The sequence below is a fragment of the Pempheris klunzingeri genome, chromosome 22 (assembly GCF_042242105.1).
Source record: "Pempheris klunzingeri isolate RE-2024b chromosome 22, fPemKlu1.hap1, whole genome shotgun sequence".
Classification (NCBI taxonomy): domain Eukaryota; kingdom Metazoa; phylum Chordata; class Actinopteri; order Acropomatiformes; family Pempheridae; genus Pempheris; species Pempheris klunzingeri.
In genome coordinates, this window is record NC_092033.1 from 12,145,127 (window position 1) to 12,166,158 (window position 21,032).

The 21,032-nt window shown below is 40.9% G+C and overlaps 1 protein-coding gene across 1 annotated transcript in view; it reads right to left on the reverse strand.

Moving 5' to 3' along the window:
* ptn (pleiotrophin) overlaps positions 1-21,032 on the reverse strand; it is a 40,013-nt gene continuing 18,981 nt past the window's right edge. Inside the window, exons 2-5 of the mRNA XM_070854006.1 lie at positions 11,730-11,824; positions 10,725-10,898; positions 7,528-7,689; positions 1-783 (exon numbers count right to left, since the gene is read on the reverse strand). Coding sequence (XP_070710107.1) covers positions 728-783; positions 7,528-7,689; positions 10,725-10,898; positions 11,730-11,823 — 486 coding nt within the window. The 5' untranslated portion in view covers position 11,824 and the 3' untranslated portion in view covers positions 1-727. The remainder of the gene's footprint in view (positions 784-7,527; positions 7,690-10,724; positions 10,899-11,729; positions 11,825-21,032) is intronic.

Here is a 21,032-nt window from a genome sequence, read left to right on the forward strand (position 1 = left end):
TTTTTTTTTTACAGCCAAGAGTGGGAGAGTAAAAATCAGTGGGTATTAATTGAGGTACAACAGAGCAGCAGGAGGAAAACAAACTGAAAACAGTGATAGTTTGCACACTTAAACAGTAGCCATTTCATGCAGCCTCCGGAAAGAACTAGCTTATGTTTATTTCTCACTGGAAATAAAAGAAATATTATCACATAGCACAGAGAAATGAGGGACAATGTTACAATTAACTTGAGCCACTTGAAAAATTGCAAATACACAACTTTTTTTCTTTTTTTTTTTCAACTCAAATTAATTAAGTGAAGATGTTTAGAGCTTCACTTTCAGCCAACTGCTTCATTAAATCGGGGCATGGACCAAAGAGTTTTCCAAATTAGAGTTAGGCTATGCAAGTGTAAAACAAATCCTATCCAATTTGTTCTTAAGAAAATAATCCTAGAAATAACATCATTAGGTAAGAACACTAGTAAACAAATCTCCTCCATATTCGTTATTCGTCCCTACTGCTGAGTATTATGTCTCCTACCACAACATAGAAGTTGTTTCAGGTGCTAGAAAGAAGAAAAAGTAAAACATATTGTCGCTAAAAGTCATATTTCCACTGGTTTTGTCAAAGCTCTATAGGCTCCTACAGTCAACCTACAGGACATACGAAGAGGAACCGTGTGAAATAGGGCAGTGGATGTCTTTCCACCCACTTGTTTCTTCCTCCCTGGGACAAACAACCTCATCAGTCCATTTGGGTGCGCTCCCGCTTCTTGCCTTCCTTCTTTTGCTTCTTCGCATCTGCGAGCACAGAGAAGACAAAAAGTAACAACCCACAGTGTTTACTCGGACAATTTCTCCGCCAGAGGTGATGTTTTGTTTTAAAAAAAATAAACCAATCCCATTGTGTCCATGAGGAGCACAGATGCTGTGCTTCAGCTTCAGATTGTAATAATCAACCGTAAGAGTTTAAGACTTTAGTTTTTATTTGCCAGAGTGCAGGTTTAGTGCTGTGACACTGGATGCAGCCGCTCCTTCCGCTCTCTCCTGAGGATTGATTTGGTGGCGTGGCGTATGCCCCATGAAAACCCACTTTATCAACTTCCCGCAACAGTGGATTGGTACCTGGCAGCCATGACAGAAGCCACAGTCCATGGCTTCCCTTTCTGCTTTGCGGCCTCTCCGCTCTGGTGAAGCGGAAGAGAGCACAACCTACAGCGCTCTGGTTTAGCTAGCTCCTGGCTAGCTGTTTGTTGGACTGTCAATCTGCCGGGCTGTTTGTGTGCCTGCTAGTCTGTATGCATGTGTGGCTGTCTCTCTGGCAAACTGTCTGTCTGTGCCCTGTGTGTGTGTGTGTGTGCAGATATGGGTGACATATCTAAATTGACAATTTTTGAGAGATTTTTTTGGGGGTGAAATGAGTTTATACCCTGCCAAACAGACCATTTTTGTGGAGGACATTTTTTTCCATCTCACATAATAAAAAACTCCAGCAATAAAGAAGTGCTCTGACTCTTGTTGTTTTTCTCTTTTAATTTCCTGTCAACACCAGCAGCGTTTGTGCTGTGTTCAAATATATGCTCCTGAACGTATTTCTTTGATGCTTGGCACTACTAATCGTCCCACTATGAGTAGCGTTTTCTAGCAAGCTTTTCAGCTTATGACATGTTGAACAGAGGTATCAGCCTCACTAATCCACACCCTTTTGTTTAGAACATGTACCTAATCCAAAGCAAGTTGCTTAAGCTGCATCTAACACTAAATTTAGATCCTCCCACATTGTTTTTGTATCCCTCACTGACTTAACAAACACAGAGGTGTCATATATAAAATAAGAAGTAATGCATGAAGAAAAGCATCTTGGTGTGTTTTAAAAGAGAGATAGTGTGATAATGTATAGAAATATTGTCTGTACTGAAATCATTTTTGCATGAATGTATTATTTTAAGATGACTCCTCCACACAGACTCACAGATCCTCTAATGACACGCTGGAAAGCAGCTCTGAACAGCGACAAGGTACGCTTAGTCAATGAGACGTCAACTGCGTTTCCGCCCTTTAACATTCTGAATGTGCACGATGAGTAAATCCTAGAAATCTGTTCGTCACCTCGGTTGTAAACTTCCACAGGCATTAAGATTTTGACGTGCAAAGCGCTCTCACCCATTCAAGTCTGCAAATTGCTCCTCCATCCAATTTGTTTGCTTGTTTTCATTTGTTTGAATGTTTTCACTCTCTCTCTTTCTCCCCCCCTCCCCTCCCCTCCCCCAGTTGTTTTTGTCAGCGTATCGTCTGCTCCTCCGGGAGGGAGATGGAGAAAAAGGGATTCACTCCTGCTCTGCTGATCTGCTGCTTATACGAGATGGGGACTCTGAAACCTGGCTGGAGTTCTTTCTGCTGCATTTGCACTTTACATGACACTGCTTGCTCTCCCCTCTGACACAGACGAATAATTGGGCTGTTGCTGCCTTTTCCAGCTCAGATCTGCCCCGACTACATATTTGGCCAAAAAAACCTGACATTTGTTGGGTGTTGGTATGTAACTACGTACTTTTACTCAAGTACAATTGTGAGGTATTTTATTTTTACTTCTACTTCAACAATTACACTTGGGAGACACTCAACTGAATTTATTTGACACCAAACTATAGTAACGTTGCAAATAAGATTTTACACAAAAACATGAAATCATATTATGGATATCAAATATGGATATTTAATTGGCATGTGTCATTTCCAGGTGCCCTGGTGGCCGAGAGGTTCAGCCATTGACCACAAACCGCAACATCCCTCGTTTGTGTCTGACTGGGGACCGTGGTCGCATGTAGCTAGACATTAATGTTCAGAAAATATCTTAATTATTTCAAAGAAATATGTCATATTAAAGAAAGCAAGTAAAACTGGCAGCAAACTACACTAACTGCTGTGTAGATGTAGAGCCAATAACACAGCTAATAATCATTGAGTTCAAATGGAGAAGAAAGTACTGTATGTTAAAAAGAAGAGCGTCATATCTGCCTTTGGACAATTTCAAGGAGATCCTCGTCACATGGTGGCACAAATCTGCCTAAAAAGGCATAAAATTAAGTTATTATAACTTAACTATCTGTTACACAGTTTGGTAGGCCAGCCTAAAAACTTCAAACCCTCTTTTCTTCACAGAACTTTCTCTAACTTCACAGTTTCTGCAGCTTTTATAGGGCAGAAATATCCTGATGAGAGCGATAACAATACTGTATGGCTCTGAATGAATGCCCTTTTATTTTAAATTGGAACGCCACCTGTCTGTCCACAAAGAACAAGGCAAAATAAAGCCGTTCCAAACAAAGTCAGAGGTGCCAGAAATATCCCTCCAAAGCCTTTTGTTTAACCTGAAATCAACTGTGGCGTCCAAACACTCCCTCGCGCACCACTCACTCCTGTTCTGCTGAAAGAGAAGGCGGGGACCTTGAGGTTTCTACAGGCATTCATAATGTTTCATTTCTGTCACTCTTTGTTCTCTCTCTCGCTCCGCAGGGTCTGTGTTTCACCTGGGCTAGACAGCAAAGACACGCAACTCTGAATCTCAGATCCCTCCCAAGGCTCCTCTTAGCATTGTCTCCTCCAGAATCTGCAAATGACAGATGCTACCTCCATCACAGCAACGTGCTGCAGTCAGGGGAAACCTCTCTCCCAAAGCCAAGGTGACTGTTCAGAATTGCAGATTCGGCCGGGCAGATCTCTGCTCCCAGCCGGGGTTAGATAGCCTCTCCTCTCTCCATCTAAGTCACTGTGGAGACAAACATTTATATATTTTTTTCACAAGCCCTCAGATCCCGCTGCTGTGGACTGTATCTCAGCCATCCCCTGACACACACACAGAGAAGAATTCACAATTCCTCTTCTCGTACACACCTCATTGTGCACAGCAGCCCCGCTTTTCTTTTTCCCAGTAACCTCCCTGCTTCCCAGGGCTTATCTTCCAACTGGCAGACATGGGAAAACACACATCACGCGGTCACATCTCTCAGATAGCCAAGCTCCCTTCTCAACTGCCTCCCTTCATTTCGGCCACTGTCATCCACGCGCCGCTTCTCTCTTGCCCTCAGCTCTCACACCTCTTGGACTGTCACTCCGCATCCGCACATGTGGCCTTCATTAGAACTGAGGCGTGCAGGTACGCAGCGCTGCACACATGGCTGCAAACCAAACACATTAAACTTGAACACACACACACACACACACACACACACATCCTCAGTGCGCGAGAAGACGCAACGCCGTTCAAAACTTTGGAATCGCCTGCCACAAAAGCTTGATGTGATACAGTCTCTCATGCTTTGTAGAAAGTCCTCTTTACAAACAAGTATGAAGGAGTTGAAAAAAGTTATGTTTTGTACGTAGAGAACAAAACTCTGTAGTATTGTTCACCCACATTGACAATTCAACTAGCACAAGATGCATCTGAGCAACAGTTAAAAAAAGAATAGAAGAGATCGCCGGTCATCGGTCAAGAAAATTGGAAGCTCAGCATCAAAATCTGTGCAGATATAAATAGGAACAGGTTCCTGTTTCAGTGCCAAGAGCACAGCAATGCCTATAACAAGCTGGAATCAACAGCCACGTTGTTTTAACAAAGCTATTCTTCTAATTTAAAAATAGAAACGGAAAGTTAGCCGAGGGCTAACGCTGTTGGAATTGGATTATGGAATATCAGATGAACGTAGCCTGGACTGACAAACCCCAGTTTAAACCTGTACACCTGCAAAGGACCCAAAAGAAAAACAGGTTCTGTTATTTGGAGCCCATTTGTAAGCACCATTGTGGTTCAGTAATGACCCGGAGTCACTAACACTTTTCTGGATTGGAAAATCGATTCAAAATAAAAAGGTATTTCAGGGAAACAAAGGTTCCAACAGTATTGTTCCCTGACGTGCAACACTGTGGGGACTAAATAGAAGTTTTACTTATTTATTGATTCTGATTTGGAGGCTAATTCTATTCCAAATGTAAACAATACATTTGTTGTCTAAATTCTACTGTTTCTATCTATGTTAAATTAGCCATTATTTACAGAGCAGATAAAATATAGAACAGGTTCCAAATTGTTTTGAACAGTGTATTTTCATATATATCTTACAGCATGAAAAGTTCATGATCCGAATTCATATTCTTGCACGATGAAACAAGATTAACTAAATTTGAAAAGCAGAATAATCAAAGTGTGATGTGGATGCGTTCATGCATCCTCTAAAAGGGTTTTAATTTGGACCTCACATTTGACTGTCCTTAAGGATTTTCTGCCATTTCTATGCTGCACAGTAGAAACTGGCAGGGTATGATGATTGAATTCATCCATTATTTTCATTATGGGATAGGTTCCATCCCCCACAGCTCTGGCAACCCACACCTATATACACCATAATGCTATAAATGCATATATGGTTCTTGACATTTCAACAGTAGCATCCTGCACCCTGTGTTTGCTTGTAATTATGGGAGAATCACAGCTGGCAAGTACAGTAGAGTTCCTCAAGAAACTTCCCGTCACACTGCATTAATGATGTGCTACCGGGTGAAAAATTAAACAGATTCCTCCTTTGAAAGTCAAATAGAATTTTGGCATAAAATGTTAAGACAAACAGTGGATCAGACAGCCGTGTTACATTTGGCCGCACTGCAGCTGCAGACACCCTGTAGTAAAAGTAAAACTCTGGAGAGCTCACATTGTCTTATCATTGTCAGTAGGGGACATCACCGGATTGATGAAGTCACAAGAAGGTTAAGCAAACTCCACGCATGAACCCTGTGTGCACAAATGTCATCTGCTGAGCCCGATAAGGGCGCAGTTTATGACCACTGGCAGCAATTCTGCACTCATTATAATCCTGTTTAAACAATGGGGCATTCACAGTGGGTCAGTTACACCCTTGTTTACAAAATTAACAAAAGGCATCGACTCACTTGGAATGAATTCTTATCACCAGCTTTACACTAATCAGTCCGAGCTGCCGGTAATGTATTCCACAAGCGTCCACATGGTTATTTAATATTCTCCCATTAGTTCAAATCTTGTGTCAGCTCGAGTTTTCCGATAACTGCCCATTTCCCCGTAGAATGCGGGATGTATGAGCGAAAAAGCTCTCTGGCTTCAGTTTCTTTGACATGAATGAAGAAAGCTAAGAGCATGTAATTACAGCTGAATGGTGAGTTAACCTCTTCACCCGTGCTTTAACACCGCCACTCACCGCTTCAACTTAGCACTTAAGTAGGTGGATTTCCGTCATGCTGATGGTGAGAATATGAATGTGAATTACAGCTGACAGAGAGATTAAAATCATTTGCAGTGGATTGTTGGATTTAGCAAAGATGCAATCAGTCCGAGATGTACCCAAAGACAAGATAAATTGAACTTTACAGTAATTATCACAAAAAGGATTGATGGAGGAAGTTCACTCTCAGGTACGCCTTGATACATATGGTGATGCTAATTTATCGTAATTAAAATGAAATCCAGATTATGTTATTTCATATTTTGACCTGTGTGTTATGGCCACCAAACATCCAAAACACACAAGCTTCTCGGGAGGAAGATTAGCCGAAGAAACAGATACACCCGAGGGGTAAACATGTCAGCCATAATTAATTAAATAAACCAACTTATCTAACATTCCCTGTAACTGTTTACCACGACTTGACAGGGTAAGAAAGTACTGGAATGGGTCTTCTCGTAAATCATCAGTCTGTTTCTGCGTGGGCCCTTGCTTTTGATCCAAACCGACCTAATGACATGTAATTTCTCTGGAGAGTAAACAACATTTTCCAGCTTTCAAACTGGTCCAAAAAGGCTAATGTATTGCACCCAGGGTTTAAGGATAAGCGTGCTTGAAAGAATCCGTCCAAACAAGCCTCGACAAAGAAGACTTGGCTTTGTCTTGGGTGAATTTAATTAAACTTCAGGATGGTACCTTGACTTATTGAGTTTAATTGTTACAACGCGCTCGGAAGAAAAAGTCCTCTTCCTCTGAGCTCACAAAGGAAGGAGGCAGCTCTCCGCAATGTGTTGCACGCTATAATAACTAAGAAACAAGTTGCTGAATCTTAAAGAATGTTACATTATGCTAATGTACATGGGATTACAATTTGAAGGTCACTGAGTGCGTCAGTTCGGGGGGCAGCTTGTTCATCGTCATCCCAGGAGTTTAATGGAGGGTTGATATCAGATTGATGTGTATACTGTATGAGTGCACTGTGTACTGTGTGTTTTATATAATTGATTATGATATTATTATATAACTGATTATTGCTCAACACTGTTTAGCAGTTGGATGTAAAAAGCCTTGTATGGTTGCCAGCATCTGTTTAAGATTCATTCAAGTTTTCTTTTCGTTTTTTCATCCTCCTGAAACTGAACAGTAAAATATCATGTCTACGCCTTGTGCCATATTTTTGAGGACATGGCGATCCATCAACAGGACGTCAGCGTGGCTCGCCGTTGCCGCCAGGCTCGACGTGTCCAGAGAGAGTTGCATTTTATGCGGTGATGATTTATTCATCTCAGCGTACCTTGCAGCTTGGTCTTGGGGATTTTCCCACAGGGCTTGGTGGCTGTGACAGTGGCGGCGCAGGTTGCGTCCATGAGCGCTCGCTTCAGCACACCCGTCCTGTTCTTCTTGCCAGTCGCCAGATCACACTCCCCCCAAGCCTGGAAGTCGTACTTGCACTCCCCTGCAGCACACAAAGACATCAGATACTTGATTGGGTGCTTTTGTTGAGTGAAGTGGCTCTGAGGAGGGCTTGTATAGGAGTGATCAAGCAGAAAACCTGGTAAAATTACACATTGCGGCTCTTATATTTGTTTTAAAAAGCAGTCATTTGCAATCAGTCAATGAAGAAAGCCCCTTGAGGTCTGAGGAGTTGTGCATCATACACTTTGAATCCCTGTTTGATGAGGTTTTAATTTACTTGGCTATTATCCCCTTCCTATCAATAGAAAGTGTCCTCAGAGTGAGTACTGCTACAACCTCGTCACGCTCTCATTAGCAGCAAAATAAAAGATGTTTATTGCTTTTCGCTAACAGGAACAGATGGTACTTCAATTGTTATCTTATATATCCTATATGATGAAACCCGCTAACAGAAGAATGTAATCAAAAGCAGTCTGGCTCCCGTTCATCTTGGATATAACGGACAGGTACAATCTTGCCAGCACAGAAGTGAGAGAACTTTCAGTCGTACCTCAAATACATTTCACATTTGTGCTTTTATTTGATATTAAATTTAACCGGTGGCTGGTGTGTGTTATAGAAGCGTGTGTGTGTGTGTGTGTGTGTTTGTGTGCTGTATGTCCATGTCTCTAATATCTCCCTCCATTATTTTGTTGCCATTCTCGCCGGGGCTCCCTCGAGGCTGTGACACTCATTCCTCAGCTTCCTCTCACATGAAAGCGTCGGACCCCTTGTCACTGCCTCTGAGATCCCAGGGTGCTCATCAGAGGAGGGGAGAGGGGAGAGAAGGGGTGAGGAGAGGAGGGACGGAGAGTGGCGAGAGGGAGTGACAGGGCCATTGTTGCAGGAATCCTTCAGGGACCTCCTGAGCATCCAACTTTAAAGCGCTGCTCCTCTATAATTTGTCTCTGAGAGAGAGCTTCCTTGCTGACTCCTGGGAATTTGGCAGGCAGCCCATGTCCTCCTTAAGGCGTGACATACACTTAGGCAAAAAAAAAAAATGGTTGTACAAGTACGAACACACCCACTCATCAGCGTGTCGAACATTTGTTCGGAAATTTAAGTTTTTTTCCCAATTGGGGATTGGGTTGGGATCGTTTAAATATTTTTAGAATTGAAAGAATAACTGTCCTCTATATAGGTGATGCAGCTTTATGTCTATAATTTTTCAACGCAGAATTTTTTCATCAATAAAATCATCTTGATAACTTGGTTTCTTTTTTATAGTTTGCACACTGATTTACACACACTTTTATTTATTACACACTTTAATCTCCATGATAATGAAAATAATAATTAGCAAATTACCTATAGCATGGATGATGGCAACACGGACAATGATGACAATAATACTCTTTATTGATACAGATATGTGTCACATAATTTATGCCTTTTTTTCACACATTCATGGGCTTCTATGCACTTGTATGCTACTATTTTTTAAATAGTTCTATTAGAATTTTGTTGTCTCCTGGCCCAAGCTAATCAGACTTCATTATATTTCATTTTATTTAGATGACATCATTATCATTTTATTCTTCCAGACTTTGGAAAGCTGAGTCATACTAGTCATGACAAGTAAACGGACTGTAATGCATAAAATGGGTGGAGTGCCGCTTCAATAAGGGGCCCAGACTTTAATCCCTTGAAGAGAAAAGTCTCCCCTTGCAGATTTAAGTATTATTCTTTTCTTAAATCACATTAACATTACTTATCTGTTTGTGTGCATTCACTGTTTTTGAGTATTTCTATGGTCTGTTGTAAAGCGAGCCTCAGTGTCACCTGCGCCACACAGCTGTCCCCTTTTTTTTTTTTTTTGGTTGTCCTGATGGAAACCCTGACGCTACAGTATTGTGCACGGACTCCTATTTTAGGCACTGCATTTATACTCTCCCTGCATTGTTGTGTCGCACTCTTGTGAGTTGCAAATTACAATTTGGGCCATATGCTGCAAACTTAAAAGCGCTGTTAACCTACTTTTTACATGTTTGTTTTTAAGGATCTTGTGGAGTTTAATATTCAAATCAGATGTAACAGTTTTGCCAAATAGGATGTTAAATCTTTTATGTTTCTCCAAATCGAGTCCAAAATGACTTCAGAGTTGACCCTTTTTTTTACAAGGTTCTTGTAATAGTGTCTAAAGCCACATAATGTTGTTCCTTAATGCAATATGCTATGCACCAGTATTTAGTTTACCAGCAAAATAGCCTTTGCATCAATGACAGACTGAGCAGCACCAGCTCTGAATCCTGGTTTGGCTGCCAGGGTTAAATTGCAGGGTCTTTTCGCACCTATTCTGACTCATTTTGTGGGGCGTAGGAACCAAATGTTGCTGTATTTATTTATCTTTTTAATTGCAAAAGTATCCAAAATTAAAAAAAAAAAGACACTGGCTCGATTGTCATCCTCTAAAACACAAAGAAAGGCCTTTTCTTTTCCTGTCTTTTCTTTTCTCAAGAAACTTTCCACAATTTAAAGGCCAGAGGCATGTAACTTATTGCCATTTCCCCAAAACTTTTACTGCTATAATCTATATAGCCAGTTAGTGGGGCCATTATTTCCTGCAGTGTGTTCATCACTCGTGACAGGCTCATTGCTGAGCAGCAGGCTCCTGCCTGACAGGCCTTACTGGGGGAACAAAAGTCCCCGAGGCTTGTCACTGCAAGACATTTCGGCTGTAAAGGCTGCACAGTCTCAAGCCCAAAAAGCAAATGACAAAAGCAGATGATTATTCCTGTGTTTTCCATGACGATGTATCACGTCCGCAGCAGACGTTTTTGTTGTACCTCTAATTAGCTAGCTTACTCATTCCTATTGTGAAAATGGGATCATTGTTTGTGTGAATGACAGGCTGGCATACATCATGGGGAGATGTGGGCTGAGAAGGATGGGAGCCATGCTGTTACAGAAGAAGGAAAGTTCTCTGCATCTTTTCAAAGGTCATAGGTCATTTGAATGCTATTTTAAAGTAGTTAAGATTCCAGCTCCAGTGACACCTTATTCCCAAAAATCTGAGCCTGAACAGTCCTCTCTTACCTCCAAACTTCTTCTTCCAGTTGCAGGGGATCTTACAGCGCTGGGTCTTGATGGTCTGCTTGCAGTCGGTGCCGGTGCGTGTCCCCTCCCTGGTGCCGAGTCCACAGTCCCCTTCGTTGGCTACACACACACTCCACTGCCACTCGCCGCAGTCCGACTTGCGCTCCTTCTTTCCTGCAGGATAAAACATACACCAATTATCGCCACAGATGAAGTCAGAGAAAAGTTCATCAAAACTCTCCAGTCACTTGAAACCACTCTTGTCAAAGCAAGTCTTGAGAGGTTCCTGAGCCATGCAAGGCTTGCCTGATTTTGCTGGATTTCAGCGGGTCAGAAATTCAGACTTAGAGGTTTTTGCTTTCAGGTGTCAAGTCATTTAAGGGTCAGTTTTTAGGTCCAGCCTCACAGCGGTCAGGACTGATGTTCTGTTTTAGTTTCATAGCTACGGCTCTGGTTTTACAAAACATGTCAGAATCTTTGTTCTTATTAATACAAGAAATGTAAACTGCTACTTGCGGTATTTATAAAAGTATATACCCTCTCTCGGGCTTTTGATGTAATGGGTTTAGGTACTAATTTCCAATGCAAATAAACATTTCTCTTGAATTTAAATTAGGCTAAATGTTGTTTTCCTTACCCATGTGGGAGTTATCTGACTTATTTTGCCTTTCTTGCAAGATATTGCTATTTGTTTCTGGTAAATTCTCAAAGGAGGAAAATTACTTCAACCCCAAAGGCTATTTTTTTTCATAGGGTTTTAAGAGCTGTGTTCAACTACATAGGTAGTAAAGAAGGACAATTCTCCCAGTCCAATTTTTTTGTGGAGTAATATCAACATACGTCACTCCTTTGGGGAAAATTCCTTTTTAATGATTGACAGGCGTTGCTTCTCCATCATCAAACAAGAGAAGTAAACTACGCAGAGACTCTCAACCTCCAGGGATAAAGTTATTCTCTAGATTTTTCTGCAGCTGAAGAATCTGTCCTGAGCTTTGCGAGATTCACCTTGTTTCTCTGCTTTGCCTCCTTCAGCTGCCATCACTGTTAGCACCAGGAGTGCCATCACGGCCACCCGTGTCCACTGCTTCTGTCCATTCATTCTGAAAGAGAAGACCAGACGATTATTAGGAGAACCCTCGTCGTGTTATCAGTCTGTGCTGTTCAGTGCAAATCATAGGGAGTTATTTTGGAGTGCCCCTTTTCTACTTCTGTCTTGATTTATAATTTCCTACATTTCAAAATATTTAATCTTCAAGCCCATGGCTTAAGAACTCTCTAAAAATGCGCCTGAACTTGAAACACTCAGCCGTTTGGTAGAACAGGAGAAAAAGAACCAAAAATAGTTGTCTGGTCGTCCCAAGTCTCATGAGGCAGAGGGAACAGCCTGGGGAACTTCCATGTCTCATCTTGTGTCATTTCCCCTGTGCTGGATTCTAGTATCAACATTTTGATTGTCTGCACTGCCACTACACTGTCACTCATGGCTGTATTTGCTGTCAGTCACTGTGAAACCTTGTCACGGGTATCCAAGAATCACCATACAAGTTTGATTTGATTTGTCAAAAATTCTTGTATCTCTACCCCCTGTAGTCTGAACTGTAGCAAGAGGGGAAGTTGAATAATTCTGTTATGGAGTGTGAGTGAAATTGAGGAGGATGCATGTGCATATTACACATGGATGATGTGATACACATGTTTGTCAATGATTTCATATTATTTAACTGATCAACAGGTGGCAGTAATGACCCAAATAACACATCAATGTGCCAACAAAATGCAGTAAAGAAGAACACTGCTAGCTAGTAAACATGGATATAAACAATCAAGTTTATAAATGTTCCAAAAGATTGTCAAATGTTCTTTAAGGAGGTAAATGCATTGAATGTTACAATGATTCGCAGTGTAGGAATGTTTATTCACTGCATCTGCATCTCTAATTTAGGAATATTCTAATTCTAAGATTAATTTAGATGTACACATTTTCAAAACCGGTTTAATATAACTCCTAAGACCGGATCGGACCAATAATACTGGATTTTACCACTAGGTGTTGCATGTGAATCAGCTGCTCCTGAGCGGAACATAATCAGAGCCCATGAATAAGTGTGTAGTAGAACCACAATCAGTTCAACTGAACATCCACTCAACTTAACTTGCAAGTTACCATCAAAGTAAAAATGCAGCTGCATCTCTCCCGGTGTCTGCTTGTTTTTTAGCTCAGGTTTTACTCCTCCATTGTTACATGACCAGGCTTTGGACGCTGTGTACACCCAACAGATGCTAAAAATACTAAGACACTAATGGCTGTTTTTATAGCCTAAATAGTTGAGTTATAGTAGTATTCGTATGTATAGTAGCAGTAGTAGTATTTATTGCTTATTACTAATGCAAAACAAGTTACATTTAGTGCCACCGGCACAGGTTGCTGATGTGGAAAACCGTTTTCGTTTGCCAGAGCATCTTATAATGATAAATGCCAGTTCAGTCAGTCCGCATCAAATCAAGCCAGGTTAAGCTTGTACACTGGACTGGACCAGACGGGCAAAACCAAAAAACACCCAAACCCTAGAATAAGAGACCATATATGTGCTGAGGGCCTGTAGTTTGAGAGACATGCGCCTGCTGCAGGAAAGTGAGAAAACAGCAGGTCTCTGTTATGTTGAATGAATTGTTGTGGAAAAAAAACGATGATCATCTGTCTCTTTGTGGCTCGTTGTTTGCACAGACCTGCTGACATTTTTCTGGGTGGTTTAAGGTCTTAAAATCTCAAACAAGTACTCCATATTATCAGAATCAGAATTTCCTTTATTATTTGATCCTCTAGCTTGTTCCGGATCAGCAGAAAGCTGTCACTGTCACTATCATCAACCTAATGCACTGTGATGAAGTTATTGCAGAAAACCCACTCTCTTCCACGTTCTTGCCTTCTCCTCCCCCTTTTCCTTCAGCAGACGGCACTCAGTGAGCAAAGAGACAGCATGAGACTGAAGCAATTACCTGACTGATGCCAAAAAATGCTCCTGTGTGCTCAAATTCCTGTAGAAAGGTTGAGCCTGGCAGGGAAATAATATCCATTTGTCATTTTTAATTAATTGTGAGCTGGTTTCGAGTCCCCCTCGCCCTATTGTGCTGTAAACTTACATTGCCAACTTTTCATTTCACTCACTAAAGACCTCATATGAGTTAAGTCTTGGTCTGTTTAGATGACCGTGAAAACCTTTAAAATTTAAATCTGGTATTCAGACTTGATATTTAATTATTAAATGGTATTGTACTGCATTTTACCTAGGATTTAATGTCTCCCAGCGCTTCTTAGAAACTCATAATGAGCCTTATGGCAGCGCTTGCAGCCTGCCTGCCAGGAAAAGTCATCTGAATCCTTCACACGATTGATTTTATACTTTTCCTACTGTGGCAGAGCACAGACAAACCCTGTTTTGATTAAATACTTCAGACTCAATCTCCCAACTTTTTTTTTTTTTGTATTTTGACTCTTTTTAAGAGTTTTCCACTATTCATCTCCATAACCCCGAATGAGGGGAAGAAAAAAAAATCATTGAATCCCAACTGTAAGAAGCGCATACAATGAGTTCTAAGAGTTTCAGAGAGAAAACCCAATGAAAGCTGTCCGATAAAGATCATTTTCCAAGAGAAAGGCATTGTGGCCTTTGAAAAGATAAGAAAGCCTTTTCCTCAGTTAGTCACACACAGAGTGATGGGCTCTTGGTGCAGTGCAGGCATAAAAGGGAACAGGGTTGATGACTTTGAATGAGCACTCCATACAGTAGGTTAAAGAAAGAAATAAGTCTTGGAATTAAAGTGAATTAACCATTTCGTCTGGAGCAGGAGAGTCCTCTGAGACAGCAGGTTTCTCCTCCTCGTGAGGTCAATAAATTAAATGGAAGTCTCTCCCAACCATGTAGCTCCCATTTCCAGAGCATGACAGCACCTATAATGGATGACTGGGTGGATTGGACCATTTAACTATCATTCAGCAGGCATGTGTGCTGCCTGTGTAACGCTTTGATAAGAAGCACTGGGGATTGGCAACTTAAAGGACATCTACTTTCCATAAATGCTCTTCCCCCCTTTTCCTTCAATACACACACAGTCAGACACACCTCCAGCTCGACACTTCGTGACATTTCTTCCAATTTTCTTCCAAGACCTGGCAAACGAATCACTTATTCTCATGATGCAGAGCCATAAAATTTGACAACAACAGTGTGTTTTTAATATCAGCTCAGCTCACTGCCGTCCCTAGGTCATTCCTTCTTGACACCAACAAAGAAAAAGTGTTCTTTTTTTCTGCAGGAAATTTTCCAGGAATTACAGAGGAAATTTGTAAAAAAACAAAAATTTGACATATTTCAATGTTCTGCTGAAGTTGGTACACAAGTAACCAGACACAAGAGAAAAAGGGTCATCAATCATTGCTCACCTTCCTTGATTCTAAGCTAGATATTCACTGTAGGATATTGCCATACCTGAAGGTTTTATTGAGGTGAAACTCAAATAAAAGAAACCCATTTAATGTCTCAGAGGTTGCAGTAAGACTTTAAGTTTCAGAAAAACAGAAAGTTTGTGAATTTGTTGGGACGCTTGAGAGACAATCTGACCCATTAGGTCCAATACAGAAGTCATTTACCTGCCATTCATGTGTGAGAGAAACGGGTGCTGTCCTATAAATATTCCCACTTTCAGATTAGTGCGTTATTATTTGATTAGTCTTTCTTCTTATTTTCTCACTTAATCGTTTAGTCTATGAAATGAAAAGAAAATGACCATCACAGTTTCACAAACCAGAGTTCTGGGTCTTATCTTTGAATTGCCCAAAGATATTCAATTGAATTTAATATACAAGAGCAAAAGGCAGTGAATGCTCACACTTGAGAAGCTGGAACCACAGAAAGTTTGATATTTTCATTTAATAAATGACTGAACTTATTAACTGATAAATAGTAGGAGATAAACTGTCAGTTGACTAATTGATATTTCTATTCATTTTTTATAATGCTCTTTTTTTGTTAGAATTCAAGACAGAATTGATACAGCAGCAAATGCAATGAAAACCCCTCCACACAAAACAGCAGAGAGAAGCCAAATGATATCGCATTTAACAACTGCTTGCAATCAAGGTCAGAAACCTAGTAAAGTCTCAATCTAGATCTCCACTAAGCCACGTTAGGAACAGGAGAACTGAATGTTTGCAAACCTAACACCGTGGGGGTGATTTTAGCTGGAACATCATAAACACCCAGTAGCCAGAGTGGCTCATGAGCCAGTGAGAATTAGTCCTATCAAACCCTCAATTTGGCCCATTGATCCAGACCCAGCTGTGGCTTCCTGGTGAAGGGAATGGAAGAGGGAAAGCCAATACCGGCCACAAATCGATGGACCTTCAATGACTCCTTGTGTGCTCCAGCGAATAAACACAACAGGCTCCACCACTCTGGAGAGCAGACAAACACAAGACGCAAAGAGCTCTCCATCTATCTCATCTCTCCCATTAGAACTGATGTAATCCCCACCGAGTGCAAAGGAGAGTCCCTTCATACTATCAGATCCTTTGCTTGCATTTGATACTAAGGCAGGGGGCGATGGAGTCGCCGATGAAGGAATAAAGGAGAGAGCTGTTTAATGAATCAATTATCAGGCCCAAGAAAAGGTGAATCGCTTTGGTTATGAGCTGCTCTGGCTGAGCGAAAAAAGATTTCCACCATTATCGTTCTGTGAAGAATGGATTTTATTTTCTTTAATTTAAACCATTAACCTTTCAAAGTCCAGTTCTTAATCACAGAACTTGTCTAAATACAGATGGAGAGTGTGTGACGAAGCCACAGCCCCTCTGTGGTGTGTTCATGATGAACACAAATGTTATCGCATTACACATGTATGCTTTTAATATCACTTAGCTGCACATGAATTATAAATGTTTTTTTAACAACTCTGCCCCTGGAGGCAACAAATCAAAGAGTGTAGTTTCCTACGGAAGTCTTTTCACAGCTCTCTCTGACTCCGTCACACAATATTTAGAATTATACAACATTTTTAATTTTTTTTTTAATTCAAATGTGCCTTTAACTACAGTCACATGGTGCAGTGAACATAGCATTGTTTTTTTGGCCACACCAGACAACTGTTTCAGAGAGAAACTCAAAGAATCCACAGAACACTGACTGCAGAGCACGAAACATACACCATTAGTGACTAGCTTGTGAACATAGTGGTGCAGTTAGCAGCTAAAGAGCCATATATTTCCAGTGGGAGTTGGTAGAAACCAAAAACTGAGCAAAAACAAAGTGAATATTGGACTCACATTTACCATATTCAAAGGAGCTTCCATACTTAAATTCCACTAAATAAAAGAGAGTCCCTTTTCAAATCTTGGGATGACAATAGCTATCCAATACAGGTGGAGCTCATGAAATCCATTACGTCTTCAGTGATTAATGGAATGGTACATAAGCGTGTTAAGGGGTTGTGCATTGAGCCAAACGTACAATACAGAACCATTGTTCTTCACACAGCCTGTGATAGGGGACAAACCCTGATAGCAGGTCAGACAGAAACAAGTCACCACGCTCCTCCTATCTCATCTGCAAAGTAAAAAGAGGGATGGCAGCCAAACATGTTCCATGACGTAAGGCTGAAGAACAGGCCAGCAAGAAAAAAAAAAGCACAACCCCCATGTGTAGTCCGTGAAAGTTGTGGACAAAACGTGCTGCAATAAGCATGTTTTGTCTTGTGCGATAAGCTTTTTCCCCAATTCTCCCCCCTAGCCTTTCCGTCTTTTCATAGTCTCTTTCGGTTTTGGAGGCATATTTCCCATGAACGAGCAACCGGAAGGAAAAGGTAGCCTAAGTGTCACAACCACAGTGGTAAAAAAATGGTAAAGACAGGTCACTTATGTTCCATGTGCATCAATGGACCTGGAAAAAAAGGCCATAGTCACCTATCTCTTCCCTATGCAGGAGGTAACCATCGGTCTCACACGTCTTGTCCAATCATAAAGCATAAAGCACAGGCTTGGAGGAACTGTCTCTGTCTCTGTTTTGAAATCTTTAAGAGCTCTCATTGTTTGAAACTCCTTAAAGATTGACTTAAGCTAAAGATCTCTTATTTGCTGAATTCAAGTGGTTGAAGTTATCACCTTGCTGCAGTGACTTAGAAAACTTAATTAAAGGTGACATCAGTACACTTTGACACCACTGCTTTCAGTAAATATGAGTAAAAATAATTTGTTTAGTTTTGGCCCCGTTTGTGATGTCACACGCAGGAATCTGCCGATCACATGTTGATGTTCAAGCTCAGTTAATGTGCTTCCACTTCGGAGACGGCAGAGCTCATGCGTGAGTTGTTGGGCAGTGTCTGCTTAGGGAGCTGACTAATCAGAGCAGACTGGGCTTCCTGGGAGGGGGGGGGTCTTAAAGAGCAAAAAAAGTGGGCCAGTATGCAGTATGCACAGAAAAGCAAGTGAACATAATAGCATGTAAATATATTCGAGTAGAAACCCCAAACACAAGCGAGAACCTGAAAATGAGCAGAATGCGTCTTGCTTTCTTGATCTTGCTTTCTTGGAAAGTTCTCACACAAAGAACTCTCAGTTGCACCCATGCATATCCTCTTTCATGCAAAATGTATGACCTGGTGTCTGGTAAATAAAAGGCAAAATCATATTTAACAAATAAAATCATCTCACTTAGAAATATCTACTGGGATGATAATTTCAGTTTCCACTTAGTCATTTCAGATATTTAGAAAAACAGAAATAAAACCAAAGATATTATATTGACAGATTTTTCTGTACAGTTCACTGTTTGTTTATCTTTAGATACAAGCAGAGAATACAGCACTATGTCCTTGGGAAAAGTCAGCCAGAAAAATCCACTTCTGAGTGGCTTTCCCATCTCAGTTGTTGTGATTCAGAAGAGGAGCGAATGCCTCACCAAGACACAGGGCATATTGAAAGGATTTATTTAGGAGTTTCTCGGTCAGCGTGTTCCTTGAGCTGAGCTTTTGAGAGATTCCAGCACAGATGAAATGAGAAGTGTATTGACTAGAGGACAGAGGAGGGTCTTTGAAAGAGACAGACAAGCAGACAAGCATGCAAAGTCAAACCTATAACTCCAATATGCAGCCGCAGAAAAACAGCCTTTGTTTTATAGACATGTCTAATAATTATTTTGCAACCTTGCCTGAACCTGAGCGTTCACGATAACTCGATAAATTAAAGCTGATTGGTCAGCCATCATGCCTGTTCAGTGTTACCCCGTCCATGTGGATCAGCGACACCGGCCAGACTGGCTTATCTAGACATCTATACATACTTGAAATCACTAGCATTAAGCTAAGTGTTGTCTATAAATGACCAACCTCTTAATACCCAACTGTTAGAGCTAGCAGGCTGAGATTTCATTGGAGAGGACAGTAATGTTTACTGTTGCTGTGATAGTTTATGACTGTACTCCAGCAGCCTCCCACTCGAGCTAGTTAGCTTTCCATCAGTGGGCCTACTAAGTGTCACCAGCATCCTTTAGCTATTTACCTCAGTGAGTGAATATTCACGTATCTCAGCATGAAAGATTTTAGTCTCACAATCTTGTGCTAATCTCGATCTACAATAGTTTCTCACGTTATGTAAAAGCTCGATTCTTTCCCACCAAAGGGGGTGCGGTCTTGGCTTGGCGCAATAGATGTATACCTATGCTCAGCCTGAGGACGTGATGTCGGTCTGGTCTATTAGACAGTGCGCCCAGTGATCTGCCCAAGTTTGTTCGAAAGGGAACGAATGGAACAAAGTAGAGCAAAAGATTGGTGAAACATGATGGTTGGTATATTTCTATTAAATTTCCATTCCAAATATAGCAAAACAGGTAACTCTTGCCGTGATATCCAAGTGTTCTTTAGGCATCATGTATGTACCCTTCAGGATGATTCAAGACCATTCCCCCTTATTATATGGCTTTGTACTGAATAAATCAATAATTTGACATAAAATATAGATTTTTAAATGGTTTTATTGATTTAAAAATGTTTTTTTTTTTTAATCGCTTCCGCTATCGGAACTGCATCCATAGCAACAGTCTATCATACAATATTAACAGACGGTAGGATGCTGTAACCCCGACCATAATCAGAATCAAGCATTAAACAAAGCTGTGTAATTATGCCTTTAATCATTTTAAAATCAAAAGTTACATATTGTACTAACCGGAGGCTAGGTACATGAAATATTTTCTTGTTCCCCATATAAATACATTTTTGTGTTTTTAACATACAACCCAAATAATGTAGTTTATTTTGATACATTTCAAGGTTGCTATATTTTGTAGTTTAATTTCAAAGGTTGGAAAGTCGTGTATTTTGAATCTTGTATCAAGATGCATTTTGATTGTAATGCTGTCCACCTCTGCCTCTGGGTTTGATAATGACTGCCATTGAAGAAAAGTGGCTCATTTCTCACGAGGCTGTCAGATGCCTTAATTGAAGTACGCCACCAATTCTCATGTGTTTAGGTGCAGATGATTAGAGGAAAATGCCACACATTTTCTGACTTGTGTTTTCTTAAAGGTCAGACAGTAGGGGAGAGAGTGTGTGGAGAGGGTCCCTGCTATCTCTCAGAACAGCCCTGGAGCAGCCCCCAGGGAGCTGTGCTCCGGAACAAAAACAGCATGTGTGGCACTGTGTGTGTGTGTGTGTGTGTGTGTATCTGCCTGTGTTTGTGTGTCTGCCTTTCTCTGTGTGTGTGTGTGTGTGTGTGTGTGTGTGTGTGTACTGTGTTTGAGTCCAAGTCTTGAAAACAGAACTCAGTTTGATCAGCAGTGCAAAATGACAGGCTTGTTTAATGATAAAAACACAATAATAAGGATGACAAACAATGGCTCTGTGAGAGCATCGGAGCTGAAACAGCTGAAATTGAAGACTTCTATTTATGCATGAATGCCTCCATTACACTGATCATATTATATCTACGCCTCCAAACACCCACTCAGTCACTTATCCTCCCACTCATCTCTGTGCCCCCTTTTTCTTGATTATTAGCTCTCATATGAGGACATTATGAGCCCCATACTGTCAATGGTACGACAAACTTCAGTAGTTATCAATTGCATTCATTTTTTTAGGATTATATAAATACCAATACCACAAATGAGGACTATATTCAACTTCTTTTTCCGAATGCAAATCCACTCCTTCCCTCTTTTGTATCTTTTTGAGTTTATTCAGCTTTTCAATATTTCAGCCATGTTTTCACATGGAAAAAAAAAAGGTAGCGCAAAGAGAGCCAGGGGGGCTACACAAGTG